Raw genomic sequence first — 22,959 nt, 5'->3', positions numbered from 1 at the left:
AAAGAAAAAAGAAAAGAAGAGGAACCGGTGATTGTATGGCCAAGGTGGAAACAATGATCAAAATGCCACTATTCATTAAGTTTTTCACCCAAATATCACGCGAACAGTGTTATTTTTCAATATGCCACACGCGCAAGTTAACTACAATTAGGGGTGTAAATGGGCTGGGCTGAGCTGGGTTTTGGCCTTCCTAGCCCAAGCCTACGTAAAGGCCTATCAAATACTTTATTTGTAGGCCAAGCCCGGCCTATTTTTACAAATAAAAAAGCCCGACATGGCCTACAGGCCTTGTAGGCCTACCACTATAGATACTAAGCAAAGAAAATAATTGTATAGAGCAAAGAAAGTTTCATTCATGAATGCACTAGTACTTCTCATAAGAAAAAAATAACAAACAAGAAAGAGTCAACATAATACCCCAGCTTTAGAATGTATATCATAGAGGAATAGAGTCAAAAAAATGGGGAAAATAAGAACAATACAATTATTGGGTGCTGAAATAAAGTTTACAAGAGAATGTCATTCATCTAAAAATTAGGGTTGGTATTGGTACTTTGCCATGCCACATAAAATAAGTATTATTTGGGGCTTCGCCCTTAATGTTATCAAAAAAAAAAAAAAAAGTATTATTTTATTATTAATAAATTAAATAGGCTAGCCTACAAGGCTTTGGGCCAGGCTTGACAAAATTGGCCTACGGCCTATTTGTTAAAAAAGCTTTCTTAAAAGCCTAAGCCTACTATACTTTTTTGAAAGGCCGGGCCAAGCCAGCTGTAGGCTGGGCTGGGTCAGCCTGACTCATTTACACCCCTAGCTACAGTGCCCAACGAACTTGGTAGCCAATGATTTCGTTACATGTGGCACATTTTCGAAGAAAAAATTGACTGTTACGTGTCCAAGTTCGCTACGACTGGTAGCAAACTTGGTAGCCAATGATTTCATGACACGTGGCACACTTTTGCAGGAAAAGATGATTGGACGAAGTTCACTACCAGGGATAGCGAACTTGGTGTGCTATGTGGCACAATCTCGTTGCCCGATCAGAATTAATGTTCCAATCACAATAAAAAAACAGAAAACGAAGGAAAATGACAATTAATTGTAATTAATGTATTAATCACAATTAAATAATGTATCCATGCTTTGTGATCTACCCCACATTCCATAAACATTAAAAAACCACATTACGTAATTACTAATTAGTCAATACAAATTAATTAAATTAAGAAGAACTGTTCTCTCCAAATTTTATTAATAATCAATCTCTCTCAAAAAAAAAAAAATCTTCTTAATTATGCACATCTTTTCGAGAACTCATTGCAAATCAATCTAAATTAAATTCTCCGAAAAGGGAAAAAAAAAAGTTGATAAGTAATTACAATCCAATCCACAAAAAACATTTGAAAAAGGAAGAAAGAAATTTTTTCTAAAAATAATGATAGTTGATTGCAAATCAATACCTAAAATAAGGAAATAATTAAAATTAAATTAACCATACTAATTAATAGAAAGATTTTTGGAAAAAAAATTCAAACAAAATTTGTTCCAAATTTTAGCCCCTGATTTGCATAATTTCAGCCCTATTCAAAATGATTTCTCATACAGTCCTTAAGTTATGCAATACGATCGACCGGTGCATGGTTTGCCGATATGACATTGTTTAAATTTTTCTTTTTATAACTTTTATTTTTTTTCCTTTTAAGACTGAAAGCTCTTTACTATTTATTTATTTTTTGTATATATATTTTTTTTCAAAAATTAAAGAACAATAATTCTCGATCAGAAAATTACTCTTGTTAATTTTTTACTTTAAAAAAAAAGGTACATGGAAAACCTTTTGGAAGATGAAATAAAGGCTTCTAAAATAATTAAAGGCTTCTGCTGTTAAGGAAATAAATAAAACTAAATTAAACATAATAATAAAAAAATATTTATAAATGAAAAATTAACAGCCAATCAAACTTAAAATATATCCCAAATCTCAACCTGATGTGTGATGATTTGTATCATTCTGGTCCTTTTGAGAATGATTTACCCTTAAATACTGAAGTTGTGCTATATGCTCGTATGCTCAAAAGTTACAATGTTCATTTTTCAAAAAAAAAAAAAAACTACAATGTTCCGAAAAGGTCTGAGTGATTTCTCTCTGTGACATTTTTTTTTATGACTTTTTTTAACTTGAACCTCTTTATTTTTTTTAAATTTTTATTTAAATTTTATTTCCAAATTTTCTTAAATAACATTTTGAGATTGGGTAGCAAGTAATTAATGTTGATTTTTTTTTTTAAAAAAAAGAACCACCTTAAATCTTATTTTTGATTTAGATGATGTGAATCCTTCTTAATTACAAAATTCACGAAAAATAAACATTCTTGCTTAATACAAATCAATCAACAAAAAAGAAAAATAATAAAAAATATTACAAATCAATCAATAACAAATATACTGAAATAATGAAGGAACTGAAATCAAATTAATTTTGATTTTTAAAGAAAATATTTACAAACAGAAACTTGACGTATCAAATCTGAGCCCCGATGTGCCCTGAATTGTATTACATGTCATGAGTCATGAACTTGTAAGACTTTCCTCTTAATTTAAAGAAGAATGTCCAATAACTAGGTCTCTGTTTAGGAGCTAAACTAGAGTAATATCTTTAGGATTTGAATTTCATAAAATGAAAGGACACGCCTCTACCGGAAGGCGCATGATCCATAATCTCGTGTTTTCGATTTTAGCTTTAGATATTGTTTGTCCTACATCAGTTTTTTTCCTTAATAAATGCGGAAATTTGGATTGCTTTCAATCACTACCGAAAAGTTTGGGACTTCATTTTTCTTTTGTATTATTTAATAGTATAGCTTGATAGGATGATGTGAAGTTACCCTAGCAATGTCTTTGGGTAGGTTAAGTACTGCTCTGAGACTTGTCTTTGGGTGTTTTGTGTTGGTTCTAGTTGCACAACTTTACTATTTCTTATGGTGTAATATGAGATGATCCACTCTCAAATGAAATATTCTTTTTGCACAAAACTTGCACGGATATAACATGAAAAGAAAATATTTTTAAAAGAAAATTGGATAATTTTCCTAAATATAAAAATAATTAATTATAAATTCATTAACATTAAAGACATTTAAATTAAAAAAATAAATAAAATTAAATCAATCATTATAATTAAAAAATTTATAAATGAAAAATTAATTGTCAATCAAATTTAAAATATATCTCGAATCTTAACCTGACTGATGATTTGTATCTTTCTCATCTTTTTGAAAATGATTTGCACTTAAATTCTGAAATTGTGCCATATCCTCACATCACATGTTCCTAAAAAGTCTGAGTGATTTCTCAGTGGGGCATTGTTTTTTTTTTTTTTCATTTTTTTAACTTGAATCTCTTTATTTTTTTATGAATTTTTATTTAAAGTTCATTTCTAAAAAAATTTAAAACACTTTTAGATTGGGTAGCAAATAATTATAATGTTCATTTTTTTTTTTTGAAAAAAGAAAGAATCACCTTGATTCCTTTGAATCTTGTTCTTGATATTAGATGATGAGAATCTTCCTACAAAAAAACACTCCTAAAAGGGAAAAAAGAAAAAAGAAATCTAAAAATAATGACTTATTACAAAAAATAAGAAAAATTGGAAAAAAATAATTTATTACAAATCAATCAATAACAAATATACCGAAACAATGAAGGAATTGAAATCAAATTAATTTTAATTTTTATAAAAAGGATTTACAAAAATAAACTTGTCGTTTCAAATCTGAGCCATGATGTGCCCTGATTTGTATTACATGTCATGAGTCATGAACATGGTAAAACTTTCCTCTTTCAAGAAGAATCTCCATTAACTAGGTCTCTGTTTAGGATCTAAACTAAGAGTAATACTTTTAGAATTTGAATTTCATAAATGGAAGAACAAGCCTCTACCCGAAGGCCCATAGTTCATCATATCGTGGTTTCGATTTTAGCTTTAATATAGATATTGTTTGTCCGACACCAGTTTTATTTCCTTAATAACTGCGAAAACCTAATAGTGTGTTAAATTATTAAAAAATAAATAAGAGAACATAATAAAAATAGTAAAAAGATCAGTAAAATTGATAAGTAATATAATTTGTATGAATCATTAAATATAAATAGAATAATAATGAAGGTAAGAGTTCTTATTTTCATATCGGTATAAATTGTCATCATTAATTTCAGACTACGACTTCTAAGATAAAGTCTCATTGTTGCAAATTCAAATTGTGTTTGTGAGAGATAAAATATGACAAATAAGATGTTATTGCGTAGATCTCGAAAAATTATGTGGAATAAAAAAAATTACCTGATTCGGATACCCGATTCAAAACTTATGGCCTTCAGAAGTTTTACGATTAAATTATTAATTTTTTTTTGAAAAAAATGTGACACGTGTCGACACTTGATGAGTGACGCTTAAATTAAGCGTGATTGGTAACGCCTAAATTGAGCATAATGTTGTGCAATAAATATATAATTATTTCTAAAACAGTCATAAATTCATAATTGTTTATTTAAAATACAATATATCAATATTTTTCCCACCAAAAATAAACATTCCTAAAATAGCTTATTACAAATCAATCAACAAAAAAGAAAAATTGAAAATTTTTTTTATTACAAATCAATCAATAACAAATATACTGAAATAATGAAGGAATTGAAATCAAATTAATTTTAATTTTTATAAAAAAGATTTACAAAAATAAACTTGACGTCTCAAATCTGAGCCATGATGTGCCCTGATTTGTATTACATGTCATGAGTCATGAACATGGTAAAACTTTCCTCTTTCAAGAAGAATCTCCATTATCTAGGTCTCTGTTTAGAATCTAAACTAAGAATAATATTTTTAGAATTTGAATTTCATAAATGGAAGAACAAGCCTCTACCCGAAGGCCCATAATTCATCATATCGTGGTTTCGATTTTAGCTTTAATATAGATATTGTTTGTCCGACATCAGTTTTATTTCCTTAATAACTGCGAAATTTTGGATTGCTTTCAATCAACACCGAAAAGATTGGTATTTGGTTTATCTTTTGTATTATTTAGTAGTATAGCTTGATAGGAAGATGTGAAATTACCCTAACAAAGTCGCAGCAATGTCTCTGGGTATGTCAAGTACTGCTCTGAGCCTTGTCTTTGGGTGTCTTCTGTTGGTTCTGGTTGCACCGCTTTACTATTTCTTATGGTGGAACAAGAGAAAAGCAAAAGCAAGTTTAGTTATTGAAAAGGGTCCTGCTAAGAATGCAAAGGGGCTATTTTATTGGCGGTGCTGGACACATTGTTCCATGCATTGTACCAACATTCCAAGGAGTGTGACCAAAGACCCAGAAACCACAATTCATGAGACAGAAACAACAAGTGATGATGCAGAACTGGAGTTGAGTGCTGACAATATTTCTCAGCCGAAGTCCTTTGGTGAAGAAAGTGTGGAGTTAGAGTTGATGAGGCTGCACAACCTCGCTGGTCCACCAAGGTTTCTCTTCACAATCATTGAGGAAAACAAAGAAGATTTGGAGTCTGAAGATGGAAAATCTAAGGGTGATAGCATCAGAAAGGGTTCAAAAGCAAGTAGCTTGAGTGATGTTATGTCAGCAATTGATACCCCTTTCTATACCCCTGTGACTTCCTCCTCGCCCTCCAAGGGTCCTTTGGACTCTCTTGATTCTTATCAGCATCAAGGATTTAATCCTCTCTTTGAATTATCAGAAGAATCAGAGTTGAACAGGTTTAGATCTTCACCACCTCCGAAATTGAAGTTCCTGAGGGATGCAGAGGAGAGATTTCATTGGAAGTTGATTGAAGAGGCTAGGAGAAAAGCACTTGAGAATCATAGTGATGGGTCCTTTCTTAGGATCATTCAGAATGAAGACACAGAGCGCAAACAACTTCAACAATATCTACCACAGATTCCTTCAAGTTCATCTCAGGTTCTCCCATTAACTTCTTCTCCTACAACATTCAAACCACTTGAAAACGCATCCATGGTGCATTAGATTTTCTTGCAACTAGAACTCTTTTATTATTATTAGTTTATTATTCATATTTATGTTAAATTGATTTTTCCAATTGGCTCCTCTGCAAATTTTTAATTTTTAAAAGAGTTCTTTTTTTATTTAATTTTTTGACCTCTATTAATGGGCTTTGGAATGATTGCTGTGGTCATGCTGCAAATTTCATGCTTTTCAAATGGTTAAGGTGCTTGTTATCGGGCAAACGACATAGTGGGGCATTGTGTTTTTGTCCAATCTTTTCCCTGTTAATCATTCATGTAAATGATGCTTGTTTGCTACCAATTATGTTTAATTTAAAGGCCCTAATGACTTATTGTTTTCTTTTGGAAATTTCCAGAGTCATTTCCCGTACTATAATTCGCTTTGCCATCCTAGTATACGCAGGCTGGTCATATGCGCTTAGCTGTATCTTTTATTTTCCATATGCTTAATTCACATCACAATTAGCTACTAAGGTTTGTTTGGTGTGACGTATAAGGCATGATAGTATAAGCTTATACGATACGTTATGACATTTTCAGTTGTTTGGTGTGACCATCGTATAGTATAAGCTTATACAGCATAATCCCTTAATACATCAAAACGATGTATAACTTAATCCGGCCTAAGGGTGAGGAATAAGGCCTGATGAGAGATTGATGTATTAACATCGTTGACCAATGTAATTCTAAAAAAATAATATATTATTTTAATATTAATCTATTAAAATAAAAATTTATTTTTCAATATATTTATTTTTAAAATATTGAATATTTTTATTTTTATAACTATTAATTTATATTTTGGACACACTGATCAATAAAATTTTATAAAAATTAATATCATATGACATTTTTTGAAGAATTATATAAATTATTTATTAAAGGATAGTATTAAAATGCATTACCAAATATTAGATGATATTATCTTATACAATATATTATTATATACAATACCGTGCCAAACGCTGGATAGTATTAAAATTCAATCAGGTCTTATACAATCAGGCCTTATACTATCAGGTCTTATACTATCAGGCCTTATCCTATACTATGCACCAAACATGCCCTAATTCGCAATAGTGGCCGCCTAAATTCTATAGTCCAGGCCCAATATGACGAGCCCAATATGATGAGCCCAAACTTAAGGATTTACCAAAGACATCTCCAAAAGAGGCGGTTAACACCTCCCCAAGGACGCCATCCCCATTTTTCATGCACAAGTAGTCATTGTACATTAACAATGAATACAATGCGTCTTGTCCAAGTAAGATCAGGCTACGATGATGTAACTTGTTCCATCCTTCTTTACTTTCTCTTCGCAAAGAAAATCAAACCCCACCTATAAATACCCCTTCTCACTCAGTGAGAGGATGACACTGTTTTATTATTTCTATGAACTATTACACTTTTCATTTAAAGAACCACCATAGTCACTAGTCACCTTTACCATTGTTACACAGCACGTGAAAAACTTCCTAACTAAACATATCCCTAGATAAAGATACTACACCCCTTGTGAGATACAATTCTCTTGACCAAAAGGTTAACATGTAAACATAAGAGATTTTGTAAGGTAGATTTTAGATGTAGAGTTGTGAACTTGTAGTGATAATTGAATTTGCCTACCTCTCAATAGAAGACTGAAAAGTCAACACTTCGTGCTAATGCAATTAGCAAATTGGGATACGCATAATGAGTTTGGAATCACTTGTACAAAGGTTTTGTTGAAGAATTACACTCTCTTTTTTTGGATTTCAGGAAAACATAAAACAACTACATAGGAACCATTCTGGGGGTTGATACCCCCCTTTGGTCACTTAACAACAGGTTTGTACACTCCATAGGAGGCATAACAAGAATTTCCACGTCCCAAGCGTGTTCTGTAGATGTAGAAGCCATCCAATCAGCTAGAGCGTTTCCTTCTCTGAAGGTGTGAGAAACATGGGTCATCCAATCCTTCCTTAGCATGCCTTGGATTCTATTAGCTAGGGGTGAAAAAGTTTGATTCCTGGAGCATCCGTTTCTGATGAGGTCTATAGCAACCATAGAATCACTTTCAAGCTAGACCTTCATGAATCCATATTCCCAAGCAACTTCAAGGCCTAACATGATACCCTTCAACTCAACAAGAAGGGCGTTCCCGTGGCCGGTTCTTTTCCTAAACCCCACTATCCAGTTTCCTCCAGAGTCGTAAAGAACTCCACCGCATGAGGTCCTCTCACCCCTACAAGAGCAGCTGCCATCTGTGTTCACTTTTATCCAACCAGGCTGGGGGAACTTCCAAGTAATGAAAGTTTTCGTTCTGATTAAAAGAGTAATATGCGCTTTAGTTAGCAATCTATCTGGCAGGAGAATGATGTCTACTAAAGCATTGGTGAGGAAAAAGGTTTTTAGAGGGTTAGGGGCTATCCCATTGAAGATGAAACTATTGCGGTCTTTCTAGATACTCCAGCAAGTGACTCCAAACCAAAGTTTGCTGTCATCCGTCGTGAATACGTTGATATTCTTGAAAACATGCTTCTCCAACCAAACATCGAGGGGGAGACTAAAAAAACCAGGTTGAAGGGGACAATCTTCTTCCAAACTTTCCTAGCCCAAACGCAGTCCCTTAGAACGTGGATTATGTCTTCCAAGGGCTGACCACATCTCGGACATGAAGGCGATTCACACATCCTCCTGCGAGCCCTCTGGTCATTAGTAAAAAGTTTGTCTTGGAGGAGGAGCCATAGGAACGTTTGAATCTTCTGGGGCCCAAGCCATTTCCACGCAAGGTTCCAGGACTTAAAGAACGGTTGATAGAAGGAAGAATTATTGAGGTAGGCAGATTTTACAGAGAACCTGCCATCATTCGAGTCTCTCCATATCACTCTGTCTGAACTCCTTAGTCCTCTGACCGTTCCAGAACAAATTCATGGACGAAGAGTTAATACATCTATCAATATGGCGAATGAGGTTATCAGGAAGCCCAATTTCAATCAGAGTGTCATCGATAAAGGACCATTCCAATTTTTCGTAGGCTTTGGCTAGATCGAGCTTCAGGGCCATCCATTCTTTCTTGCCTTTCTTCGTCTTCATCGAATGAATGACTTCCTGGGCTACAATGACATTGTCATTCCCGTTCCTTCCAGCAACAAAACTGCACAGGTTGGGGGATAGCCACTTGTGCATGTGTTGCTTCAAGCGGTTTACAATCAGCTTCATGATGATTTTATAGGACACGTTGCACAAACTGATGGGCCGCATTTAGTTTAGACTATCCGAGTTCTCAACTTTAGGAATCAAAACAACAAGGGTTTGATTAATCTTCTCCACTCTATCTGGTTCAGAGAACGTATCTGTAATGAGAGAACATATTGACTGATTGATGTGGCGCCATTGGGATTGATAGAAAACCGCCAGAAGCCCGTCCGGACCTGGCGCCTTGAACTTCCCCATAGAGAAGATAGTGTTTCTGATTTCCTCTTGGGTGGGTATAAGACTCAGGATACGACGCTCGTCCATGTTGGGCTGGTAAAAATCTCCCCTGATGGGGAAGTCGTCAAGGATACTATCCTCGGAGGAATACAACAAAGATAAGTAATTCACAGCATAGTCTATGGTGATCTGGGGATCCGAGAGCCAATTCTCATCATTTTTAATAGTTGTAATTCTGGTCCTTCTTCTCTTAGCTATCGTGTTAGCATGATAATATTTTGTATTTTTGTCTCCAAATTTGATCCACTCGCACCGTGATCTCTGAAACCACTCAATCTCCTCTTGAATCAGGATTCTCTCTAGATCATTCCATAGAGAGTTTTGCTGCCGCTGTTTGGCTTTAAAGGTGTGATTATGCCAAGCCACCACCTCTTGTTGAAAATAGTCTCTGGCCTCTATCCAACTGGTGGATTGGTTCCAGCACTGACAACAATACCTTCGAAGCTATCATCAGTTAGCCAAGAGGCCAAAAACTTAAACGATTTACTCTCATCCTGGTTAATAATGCTTGGGTTCCCAAGAAGGATGGGACGATGGTCTGAGGAGTAGTAAGGAAGATGGACAACTTCCCTATCCGGCCAGGTGACATTCCACCTCTCATTCACAGAGACTCTATCGAGTCTTTCTTGCAGATTATTCCTCTTCCAGGTGAATTTAGGACCCTTGAATCCCAAATCATTGATGTAGCAGGACTCCAAACACTGTTTGAAAGCATTCACACTATTCCAACAGAACTCTCCTCCTCCATACTTCTCATTCGGCAGGTGCATGTCATTGAAGTCACCAAGGACCATCCATGCGTCAGAAGAGATAGTAGAAGCGATGCTGCAAAGATCATCCCACAAGACTTGTGTTTCCAGCCTATGTGGGTTCGCATAAACGAACGTAACTGTCTCCTCCACAGTGGAGGCCTTGTGCTTCGCTTTGACATGCACCAGTTGGTGCTGGGAATGAAGAACCTGGATAGAAGTGCCAACCTCATCCCGCAGGAGCCATATGCCCCCAGAAAATCCCACTGCATCTTGACGAAAGTGGTTACTGAACCCTAGTTGCTTAATTCTAGTCTCAACTTTGACTTCACTGATTTTCGTTTCCAAAAGTACCATTACCTTAATCTTGAACCTGTGCTTAAGATCATGGATTAGTGCAACAAAGCCTTTTTTATTAACCCCTCTACTGTTCTATATGCAAAAATTCATAAAAAAACAATAAACAAAGACACAGAGCAAAAAGGATTTTGGACAATCCACAAACCATTAATTAATTTGAGAGGTTGACCCTCACCCCTTTAGGGTTTTGTCCAAAATTTGGCTATCCTGCTCATAGGTCATTGACTTCATTAAATTAAGAATTTCATTTTCCTTCTCAGCCATGGTAGCATTTTCGGTTGGAGCAGGTGATGTCTTTTTCTCCGCAGCAGAGATTAAGGTTAGAGGCAATCCAAATTCCCCCACAAAAGGTTTCCTGTCTGCTTGGTTGTTGTGTATGCTCCCTGCTACTTGTGGAGAGGCATATGGCTTTTGCATCTTCCTAGGTAGCTTGTGTTTGACTTTAGGTCCTACACCTCCCAAGGTGGATTTACTTTTTACGGTGTTGCTAGTAGAGGGTGTCTGAATGATCTGACTTGCTAAAGTGCCCTCTGCTTTATTCTCAAAGGAAGTGGTAATGGGAGGAAAAGCAGCCGACTTCAGTTGAGGAACAGGTATCACAGGCTGCTGCTTTCAACAGGTTGCACCAATTTGGCTAATATTGATACCTGGGGTTCTCTGGTCCCTCCATCTTGCTTCCTCGATTGAGAGTCCTTGCCTCGATGGTTGGGTCCTTTCCTCAATAGCGTCGCCGGAGCTGGGTGGGCTTTGCCATCAGTTAGGTCTTCAGGGACAGCTTTCAATCGTCTGGATTTTGCTATTTTCTTAATCACCATCCATTTACCAAAGGCGTTGGAATCCTCCTTCTCATTATTGATGGTTTGGGGTGGACTGGGATTCAGGTTAGCCTCAGTTCTAGGTTTCTCCTTCAAAGGTTTCTCGTGAAAAGGTTGTGAACTTGTGGCAGAATGCATGCATTGTTCCTTGCGGTGGCTATACATGCCACAACCGAAGCAAATCAAGTGCAATCCTTCATAGCCAACATGGAAGACTCTATTGCCTATCTTGAACTTTGATAAAAAGCTCCTTCTCATATCGGCTTCCACGCAAACACGCGCAAAACGCGCTTTGTCCGTAATCTCACCTTCTCCTATCTTATTTTTCCTGAGAGCTTCTGTCGATCTTCAGAGTCCTTCCAAAGAGGTTCCCAATTTTCCATAGATGTTGGCTAGAGTATAGCTCTATGGGGAGTCCAGGAATTCTTAGCCAAATAGCAAGTTTCCTCACCTCTTCATCGTAAGGATCAAACAAGGGTCTCCAACGTTGGACTATTAGGTAGTGTTGCGTGACTACCCAAGGGCCATTTTGGAGTACGTGGAGATAGTCCTTTTCTTCCTTGAAGCGAATTAGAAGATGACCATTATCAAACCCTATTAGCTCGTAGGAGCTCACCAAGTTCCATAACTTTTCAAGTTTCAACATGAGAAACTTCGCACTGATTTTCCTTCCTAAGAGTTTTATAATGATGGCCTTTTTCCATTGTTCACAATCAGCTTTGTGCTGGGACTTAGAGAAGGTGTAAGTTGGCCAAAACGGATCATCTTCTTCCTCAGCTTGAAGAATTACACTCTTTTCCTACTCTCGTAATCCAAAAAATAAAATAATATTTTTCCTACAACTTTTTTGAATATTTTGCTTCAAAAAGTTGCAGAGTTTTCTTCTATCACTTTTTTAAATTTCATTTTTTTGACTAATCCTAAAGGGTGGCACACTTCATAGCGGAGTGTAACTCAATAATTGAGTTGCAAATGGTGATTTAGTGGGATAGTTCTTGGCAGGGGTATTCAAAATATCCAAAAGAATCAATTCAATTCATAACCAAACTATTTCATATTTTAAAAATCCATTATTTTTAAAAATCGATTTCATATGAAACTGTATTTTATTTTATAAACTGGTTATTTACAAAACCATAAAAATAATTGGTTATCCACAACCAAACTGCTCTACACTTAAAGAACAAATAAGTAAATCCGTTTTGGCTAACATGTTTATGTAATGATAGAATACTTGGGCCACATGTGCTTATCAATGGCTCTTTTTCTATAAAACTCTAATTTTCTTCAACATGTTTGTATTTTTCTTTTTTGGTGAGTCATCATTTGTGTCTTCTAAATAAGGTGAATTCATAATCTTGCCAATGATAGAATTAAAGCTGTTGTCAAGTGAACTGTTTCTCACTACAAATTTTCCATTGTTTCCTGCAGAAATCATAGATGCAGCTGCTTCAGCTGCCTTTCTCCACTGATATGAAGCCACACCCACGCCACTCTTTGCAGTGCCATACATAGCTCTCATACCTTTCTCCATCAGTTCAAATAAAACTCTTAGTAATATAAATCTTGAGAGAACGAAGAACAACTTTTTTTTTTATAATTTAAAATAATTCAACTGTTCTTCTAGCAATCACTCTCAAAACAACGTGAATCAATTTTTATAAGAATCATTTCGTTCGGAGTTCCAAAACAATAAAAATTCTTACAAGAAATAGTTGGTCAACTACATATAACCCGGAGAAACAAACGACTACTTATAAAATAGCACAATTAATCAAAAACCGATTTTGAATTTGTTATAAAATCGATTTTGAACTTGATAACCGGTTTATAGTTCATAACCAATTTTAAATCAAAATCGGTTATGAACCATAAACCGGTTTTGAAACCGATTTGGAAAATTCAAAACCGATTTAAAAAAAAAAATCTGGTTCGGTTTGAAAATCAAACCGTTTAAAATATATTCGGTTCAATTTTTGTTAAAACTGATTATTAACCGCTCCATGCACACCCCTAGTTCTTGAAATTAGAAAATAAAAATAAAAAATCAGTTTGACGAGGGTGATTGAGTGGGGATAGTTCTTGGAATTAGAAAAAAAAATAAAAAATCAAATTAGACTATGTTGGAGAGCAAATGGTGAGCAGCATCCAATAGATTGTAGATCTTTAATAAGCGCCTCATGAAGGGACGAATTTAAAAACGGTGGGTGTCCTGAATGGGTTATAGCGTCAATGAACTTTTACCCAAACAAAGAAGTGATATCTTTGTTGTTATCACGTTCGGCCGAAAGTTCCCTCAAGTACCAGCTTCTCCTTTGAAGTTTAAAATGCAAATTTGCCAAACGAGTGGCTTACAACCTACAAGATAAAAAAAGAAAAGCTGCTCTTTGCTAAGAGAGTGCTAGCATAGCGTTCAGAGTTTGAGTGATTTAACAGAAAGAAATATGGTGGCTTTTAATTCGGGAATAACAATGGTCCCATTCTGTAATAGCTGGAAAATTGGAAATTCAGCACGGTTCCATGTGAAATCAGTCACACCCAGTGACGTGGTCCCGGGTATGAGTCAAGTTATTGGGTCCACACTATTAATTCTCTACAATCCAATTTGGTCATTTGGCTTCAATGAATCATAAAAAAACTCACTAACAAATATATTATACAAATTTTAAAAAGAATTGGGGCTATTTATTTATGTTTATTGTCATTTTCCGTTTCTTATTTCATTCCTTTACAAGTTGCAATCTTGTAGACGCGGATTTCAGATGTTTGATGTATGATGTAGACGAACAGATTATTAAACTGATATTTCTTTTTTGCTTAGAACCTTCTCCATTCGCTTTGGGATAATTAGTTTATATTTTATTATTATTCGTGATCATCGGCTTCACGTAGTGTATGGTTGCAAATAGGGGCAGTGTGATTGGGATGCGAGGTATGCATGACATGACAAAATTTAACATACACTTAGATGAATATCTTTTATAAAATTTTATTACAGCTCCAACCTAATTTAAGAATAATCTTATATGTATATATAGTATCATGTGTTATATTCTTAATGAAATATTGTCGTAAAATACGTATTGTTCTCTTGTATAATAAGACTGATAATTGATCGAGGCCTGTTTTGCTACTTCCATTGAAATAATAAACCTGCAATTAATTCTCCCCTAAACTTTTGTCCAACCAATTAAGTGCAACCCTTTTCTTAGGTTTATTCAAATAATTGAAAGAAGAAGTGTTATATTCAAAAAGAGGTTGTTTGATCCATCCGGAGTCATTAGACCTAAAACACTAATTTAGAAAACTATTTTCTATAGGGGGTGGCTAGTGGCGCCACCATCCTTCCATTATCTCCTTTTATTTTATTTTATTTTATTTTATTTTATTTTTTAACATAAAAAAATGACCAATCCAATTGCGTCACATGAAACAATCCGATATGTCATTCCTCTTTTTTATCTAAGAAAAGAAATATTCTCATTATCTTTTCTATAAAATATTCATATTCATTTCCTCACTCACTTTAAATATTAAATAATTTAAAATATTTATTAACACATAATAAAATTATTAACTATTATATTAATAATTATCAATCAATACTAATATTGATAATTAGTCATTAACGGAAATTATTAACTATTTTATATTTATTTCTACCCTTGTATGGTTATGATTTCCCATATATAATGCTTTCACTTTAAATTTGGGAAATCATGACCATACAAAGATGGAAATAAATATAACCGTTGGATCAACATAAGCGATCTAACGGTGAGATTGACTGGGTGTCACATGAGTGTAACATAACTTGGGTGTCACAATATCCTATCCCTTAATTAAATATGTATTCTTATAATTAATTAATGAATGAATTTTTTTAAAAATATTCCTATAATTTATTTTAAAAGGAATGATACTTAATGATTTAAAAAAGATTCCTATGATACTGGGTATAGTCTCACCCCAAATAAATATATTGTCCCTATCTGTGTACTCTAACCAATTTTCAAACCTAATCAGCAAGCTGGAGTTGTTACTCTTTATAAATTCCATAAAATGTTTCAAAAACAAAATCATTATTTATTTTAACCACTTTTTACTGTTAATTAATTCTTATCATAATAAAAAATAAAAAAGTAACAGATATTTTGGATTAGAATTACAAGCATACTGTGTAGTAAAACTTCTTACATGTAAACAAGACTTCCTATATAAAAATTTACAACTATTTCTGTATCATTACATTTATTTTTAAATTTTGTAAAATCATGGTAAATTTTTTTGAGTTACACTGGAATTTATAATATTTTGACATATTATATTTACAGAATAAAATTTTGGCAGTTACTGCAGATAAGTTATCTGCATTACTTTCAAAACGACGTTGTTTTGGGATTGAAAAATTAAATAATTATAATCATAAAGACTATAATAACCCTGAAATAAATTAAAATTACAAAAATACCATGATTTTCGTCCCAAAACGATGTCGTATTAGGCTTACTGCAGATAACTTATCTGCCGTAATTGCAGAAAAAACGAACTCTTATATTTATTACTTTTATAGTAATTATTGAAAAATGAGATAATAACAAATAATAATATAGGAGATATGTTATTCTGCCTATTCTTATTTTGCCTACATCTCTCAACACCGTTAGATTACAATGTCATACAATGGTAGAGATTTGTGGAATAAAATAAATATTTTTCCTCTTTCTTTCTCCTTAATGTCTCCCACACTCTTTCTCCCTCCTCCTCTTTCTCTCTATCGATTTGCGTAATTTACAACTTGAATTTATATTTGAATCTAAATCTGTGCAATGATTAATGGCATGATAGTTCTGCTGGATGAGTATAATTTTTAAAATTCCTTGAATATGATATAATTGAACACAACAGCAACCACAAAAATACAAAAACATAAAAATCACAAATCATCTCTTCCTTTGAATTAATCCACGATTACCATAACATTTCTACTTTGCTATTGAAATTTAAAATCGAATCAACTTATCTCCTTCTTCTTATATTGTTTTTCAGAGAAAGGATCTCTGTGCTCTCTATGTTACGCCCAACAACAGTCCTACCTGATTCCATAACATAGGGCATCTGCGTTTGTTTCTTCTTGACACCCCTTTTCAATTTTTTTTGTAAATGCTCATAACAATGTCTGGGTTGGATGAATTGAGAAAAAAGTTTGCATCTTTTTTTTTTTATGTTAAAGCGCCCATTGAAGAGAGAGAAAGGGGAGGAGAAAAAGGAGTAAAAGAGTTATTTTATATAGTAAATTTCACCATTGAATAAGATTGTAATTTAACAGTATTGAAAGTGGTATGCAAAGGTAGGCAAAATAACCTATCACATGCATATACATATAGTGTCAAATGTTAATAAATATCAATATAAAATTCTTTACAATATAGTGCACCCCAGTAGATTCAAATTTTATATCTAAGATCCACATACAATTTAAAAACATCAACCACTTGCCTCTTTATAAATTGTTATTTAAATAGCATTATGCATAACTTTGTTATAGCTTATGGGAAACAAATTGCCCGACCAGGTGGATTGAGCACGGAACTTGTTAGAGACTTTGGGTAACGATAAAACTGTTGGGCCTTGGCGATACGATCATTAAGAATACCTGGCCCATGCCTCATTTTGCTTGACCTTACTTCCGAGTAATTAGTAGTGTCAATTCAAATCATTGACACTTATATCACTTGTTAGCATATATAGGAGAAGCCCAAATTGGAAGGGCCACCAACGATGGATTAAGTAAAAAATATGTAGAATGATCCATAAATTTAGTGTGTTACGGTTTTGGATTGAGATGAGGTTTTGAATTTATTTATTGTTTGTTAGGTTCCTTATTTAATTCATTGTTGGTGACCTCCCCTATTGTTGGTTCTCCATGTCTATGCTAACAAGTGGTATTAGAGTCAATAATTTGGTTAGACTAAATATTATGGGGTTTTAGTTTGCCCTTTATCATAACACGAAAAACTTTCTTACACACACAATATTTTGTGGGGTCTACATTTTTTAAAACAAAATAAAAATAAAAATTAAGGCACGCAAAATAAATTTCTATAACATTACATAATCACTTTTCCTACAACATAACTCTTATAAAACCCAATATTATATAGAGAAGATAGTTTGAGTATGGATTTGTATCAGCCTGATACAAACTCATCACACGATCTCACTTCCTATTTTTTAGAACATTTTCTTAGCATGTAGAAGTTACTGGGTAGCAATATGTAGCATTTTTTTTATTCTAGCAGTAGCCGTTGGTTTTATTTTGTATCCATCAATAGCTTGTAATCCCTATTTAAAGGGTTTGATCTTCCAAAAAAAAGGGCATTAGAAAATTGTTCCATTTCGTTTATTTTTCCTCTTTCCATAAGCTTTATCTTTTTTGTTGAAGAGGAACCTAATATTTGATGCTCTTGTTGAGTCCACTTTCTATCCTTTCTCCCTTTCCATGGCAGAGGGAACATATTTCAGAAAACTTGAAGAAATTCAAGAAAATTATACCACACAAATCAACAAACTCTTCAAAAACTCTACCCAAGCTCTTTTCCGTATCAACCAACTTCGTGAAACATTCACAAAAACTTCCACACAAATTTTCGACCTTATTAAACAATCCAATCAGATCGGTTCAGACCGCCCTTACCACTTTAATGAGCCGTATTGATCAACTCATGCGCATCACCCGAAGCCACCAATAATCCACCTCCACCAAACCCATGTTGTAAAGCTAAAAGGTGATCAATCTTAGTTATGTTATTCCATTTATATTTGGATAAACCTTTTGTTTGAGGGGGATTATGCTAATATCTTGTCTCACACTTGAGTGTAGGAGATTATTGAAAATTTAAGTGAGAAAGGACCATAAATCTAACATTTCACAACTGCCATCATACGCTGATTGAAGCCATAGTGTTGTGGCCCATGTTAAGTGAGAGATTAATTTTTTGCATTATAAGAAAAAATTTATTCTATATATATATATATCATTTAAGTATATACTGCCTCACTGATAATATTAAAAATATAATTAAAGTGATGAATAAAAATAACTGACATATTAAAAGTATAACAAATGTTAACAGAGAAAAAAGTATAACAAATTTCTCTTACTTTAAAAATAGGGACATTGACCATATTGCCACTCCTTTAATAAAAATTTACCTGATTGCCACTTCTGAAAATTTTTTTGCCAAAATGCCACGCCTGAATTCCGCTGGTCTGACAAGCGGGAATGGACTGGACACGTGTCAGCGTCTGAATGGTCAACCATTCTCGTTGGGCTGCCCAGCTAGAATGACAGAATGCTGACACGTGGCAAAAGTACAGACATCCAGAGAATGCCTGTGCTTTTGCCACGTGTCAGCATTCTGTCATTCTAGCTGGGCAGCCCAGCGAGAATGGTTGACCATTCAGACGCTGACACGTGTCCAGTCCATTCCCGCTTGTCAGACCAGCGGGATTCAGGCGTGGCATTTTGGCAATTTTTTTTTCAGAAGTGGCAATCAAGTAAAATTTTGCCTAAAAAGTGATAATATGGTCATTGTCCCTCAAAAATACATAAGTATAATGGGTTAAATAAATGGGCTGCTAGGATAAGCATGGCCCAAATTATTTCATACAATGGCTGAATTTTTTATTTGGGCCTAATGAATTGAGTGAAATCAAGTGCACAAGTGAGTAACAAAATGAATGGGCTCACCCGATTTTTTTGGATCTCCTCTGATTACAAAATAATTCTTCCTCACCCCAATTCATGTTACCCTCTTTTTAAAAGTCAGCACTCGATACACACAAGTTTTATATCAGGATATGTGCAAGTTATTGGGACAAGAACTGGAATTTTTTAGCAGAGGTGGCTCACAGTCACCCCAAACTTAGTGATCTGCACAAGCTCAAACAGTTTACTCAGCACAGCAGAGCCATTTTAACTCTTAATCAACTTTTTTCTTTTTATTTCACAGAACAAATTCTCCATTGGTTTTTTAATTTTCGAAGACAGCACTGATTCAAAACAGTAAAAGAAAAATACTAAGACTCCTATAGAGCCTCTATATTACAACAACTATGTGACAATCTTCAGACTCATGCAGACTTATACAAAATACAACGAAACAGAACAAAACAACACAAAACAAACAATTCTAACTAACTAACTGAAAGCTACTGCAACAAAATATTGAGTGATTTAGAAGGCTCTACCAGAGGGACAACTGCCTTGTCTCTGGTTATAGGTTCACCTTGATAGATTTTTAGTCTCTGGCCATTTACCTTGAACCTCCTGCCATCTTTGGCACATTGAATTTCTATTGCCCCATGTGGAAAAACTTCTACAATTTCAAAGGGACCAGACCATCTTGATTTCAGTTTGCCAGGGAAAAGCTTAAGCCTAGAATTAAACAATAGCACTTTTTGGCCTGGCTCAAAACACCTTTCCTGAATGAGATTATCATGCCATCGCTTCATTTTTTCCTTGTACAACTTAGCATTTTCATATGAGTTCATTTTAAATTCATCTAAGTTGTTTAACTGAAGCAACCTATTCTCAGAGGACTGTTTGTAATCCATGTTCAGCCTTGCAAGAGCCCAGTAGGCCTTGTATTCTAACTCTAATGGTAAGTGACATGCCTTGCCAAAAATGAGTCTATATGGTGAGCAACCTATTGGAGTTCTATAGGCTGTTCTATAGGCCCACAGGGAGTCTTCTAGCTTTAGTGACCAGTCCTTTCTAGAAGGACCAACCACTTTTTCTAAAATTTTCTTTATCTCCCGATTGGTGACCTCCACCTGCCCACTTGTTTGTGGGTGATAGGGTGTTGCCACCCTATGTTTGACACCATATTTTGTTAGGAGACTCTCAAACTGCCTACTTATGAAGTGGCTACCTCCATCACTAATTATGCATCTAGGTGTACCAAACCTTGTAAAGATGTAGCTCTTTAGGAACTTGCACACTATTTTGGTTTCATTAGTGGGGGAGGCCACTGCCTCCACCCATTTGGATACATAGTCTATAGCTACAAGAATGTATTTATTACCATTTGAAGGGGGGAAGGGACCCATGAAATCTATCCCCCACACATCAAACACTTCAACCTCAAGAATAGGAGTTAGAGGCATCTCATTCCTACGTGTGATATTGCCAGTCCTCTGACACCTATCACACTTACTAGCTATTGTATATGCATCCTTAAAAATGCTTGGCCAATAAAATCCAGATTCCAATACCTTGGCAGCAGTCCTTACTCCACCATAATGCCCTCCATATGGGGAGCTATGGCAGCTGTGCAGAATTTGGTTTTGCTCCATTTCTGGAACACATTTTCTCAAAATCTGATCTGCACATTTTTTAAATAAATGAGGTTCATCCCAAAAATAAAATTGCACATCATGGAGAAATTTCTTTCTCTTATGTGTGTTCAAATCATCAGGCAGCACTCCTGCAGCCAAGTAATTGGCAAAATCAGCATACCAAGGGGTGCTTGAGGCACTTATGGCTAACAAAGATTCATCAGGGAACATGTCCCTGATTGGTACAGAATCTTGTTCTGTTTCATTGGACCTAAGCCTAGACAAGTGATCAGCTATTTGATTTTGGGTGCCACTCCTATTTACTATTTTTACTTGGAATTCTTGTAGGAGTAACATCCACCTAATGAGCCTTGGCTTACTGTCTTTCTTCTCCATTAAGTATTTAATTGCTGAATGGTCTGTGTGTACTATTACTTCAACCCCAAACAAATAGCTCCTGAATTTTTCAAATGCAAATATCACTGCAAGGAGCTCTTTTTCGGTCACGGTATAATTTAATTGGGCACCTTGCAAGACCTTGCTTGCATAATAGATGGAATGAAAAATCTTATCCTTCCTCTGCCCTAGCACAGCACCTAGGGCCCACTCACTAGCATCAGTCATCACCTCAAAAGGCAGGGACCAATCTGGTGCCACAATTATGGGAGCTGAAACCAGTTTGGTTTTTAGCTCTTCAAAGGCCTTCAAGCAAGGCTCATCAAAATTAAAGGGTTTGTTAGCCTCCAGTAGACTACTTAAGGGCTTAGCCACCTTAGAGAAATCCTTTATAAATCTTCTATAAAACCCAGCATGGCCTAAAAAGCTTCTTATGCCCTTGACATCTCTAGGTGGTGGTAGCTTATCAATGAGTGCAATCTTAGCCTTATCTACCTCTAAACCAGATTTTGAAACCTTATGGCCTAGGACTATACCCTCTTGCACCATAAAATGACATTTTTCCCAATTCAAAACCAAATTAGTCTCCTCACATCTCTGTAAAACTCTAGACAAATTCAGCAAGCAATTTTCAAATGAATCTCCAAATACAGAGAAGTCATCCATGAAGACTTCTACATACTCATCAATCATGTCATTAAAAATGGCAGTCATGCACCTTTGAAAGGTGGCAGGGGCATTACAAAGCCCGAAAGACATTCTCCTAAATGCAAATGTGCCATATGGACATGTGAATGTTGTTTTATGCTGGTCTTCTGGAGCTAAGGGTATCTGGTTATAACCAGAATACCCATCAAGGAAGCAAAAATATTCTTGGCCAGCAAGCTTGTCAAGCATTTGATCTATGAAAGGTAAGGGAAAATGGTCTTTTTTAGTGGCTGCATTTAATTTCCTGAAGTCTTGACAAATCCTCCAACCGGTTATGGTTCTAGTTGGAATAAGCTCATTTTTTTCATTAAGCACGACTGTGATACCTCCCTTTTTAGGGACACAGTGCAAAGGACTTACCCAACTACTATCACAAATGGGATATATCACACCAGCATCCAACCATTTAATCACTTCCTTTTTTACGACTTCTTTCATGGTTGGATTGAGCCTTCTTTGAGGCTCAATAGAACTGGCATTTTCATCAACTAGCCTTATCCTATGCATACAAAAAGAAGGGCTAATACCTCTAATGTCAGCCATGGTCCAGCCAATGGCTTTCTTGTGATTTTTAAGCACACTTAGGAGCTGATTCTCCTCATTATTTTTGAGGGCAGCAGCTACAATTACAGGGAGGGTATTATCTCTTCCTAGAAAAGCATATTTAAGGTGAGTTGGGAGTTCTTTCAACTCCACTTCAGGTGGTTCCACAATGGAAGGTTTAAGAGGTTTGGTGACTCTCTCATGAAGTCCTAGGGACTCAAAATGTTTGTCACCAAAGAACTTAGTAGGATAAGACTTCAATGCACATGCATGATCATGATTAGATGCATTATTTTCATAAAATTCAAAAATGGCAGAATCACTTGCAGAATCATTTGTTTCCAAATTTTCGTGTAAATGGGCAGCAACTAAAGTATCAATTACAGATATGGCAGAACAATCATCAACATCATCATCTACATATTTCATGGCTTTAAAAACACTAAAGGTCATAGTGTCATCATTTACCCTCATTGTTAACTCTCCTTTTTTCACATCTATTATTGCACCCCCTGTAGCTAAAAATGGTCTTCCTACTA

At 35.0% G+C, this 22,959-nt stretch overlaps 2 protein-coding genes across 2 annotated transcripts; one reads left to right on the top strand and one right to left on the bottom strand.

Annotated features, from left to right (window-relative positions):
- Positions 1-5,137: 5,137 nt before the first annotated feature.
- On the top strand, positions 5,138-6,164 carry LOC133297025 (uncharacterized). Its single transcript, XM_061496069.1, has one exon. The coding sequence runs from the start codon at positions 5,138-5,140 to the stop codon at positions 6,032-6,034; it is 897 nt and encodes a 298-aa protein (XP_061352053.1). The 3' UTR covers positions 6,035-6,164.
- Positions 6,165-9,902: 3,738 nt separating this feature from the next.
- Positions 9,903-10,613, bottom strand: LOC133297028 (uncharacterized). Its single transcript, XM_061496075.1, has one exon. The coding sequence runs from the start codon at positions 10,611-10,613 to the stop codon at positions 9,903-9,905; it is 711 nt and encodes a 236-aa protein (XP_061352059.1).
- Positions 10,614-22,959: the final 12,346 nt, after the last annotated feature.

Source organism: Gastrolobium bilobum, unplaced genomic scaffold (assembly GCF_033153095.1).
Source record: "Gastrolobium bilobum isolate Gb01-03AN ecotype WA unplaced genomic scaffold, APGP_CSIRO_Gbil_v1 utg16102, whole genome shotgun sequence".
Classification (NCBI taxonomy): domain Eukaryota; kingdom Viridiplantae; phylum Streptophyta; class Magnoliopsida; order Fabales; family Fabaceae; genus Gastrolobium; species Gastrolobium bilobum.
Note: the sequence above shows the minus strand (reverse complement) of the source record. Positions and strands in the feature narration are given on the sequence as shown.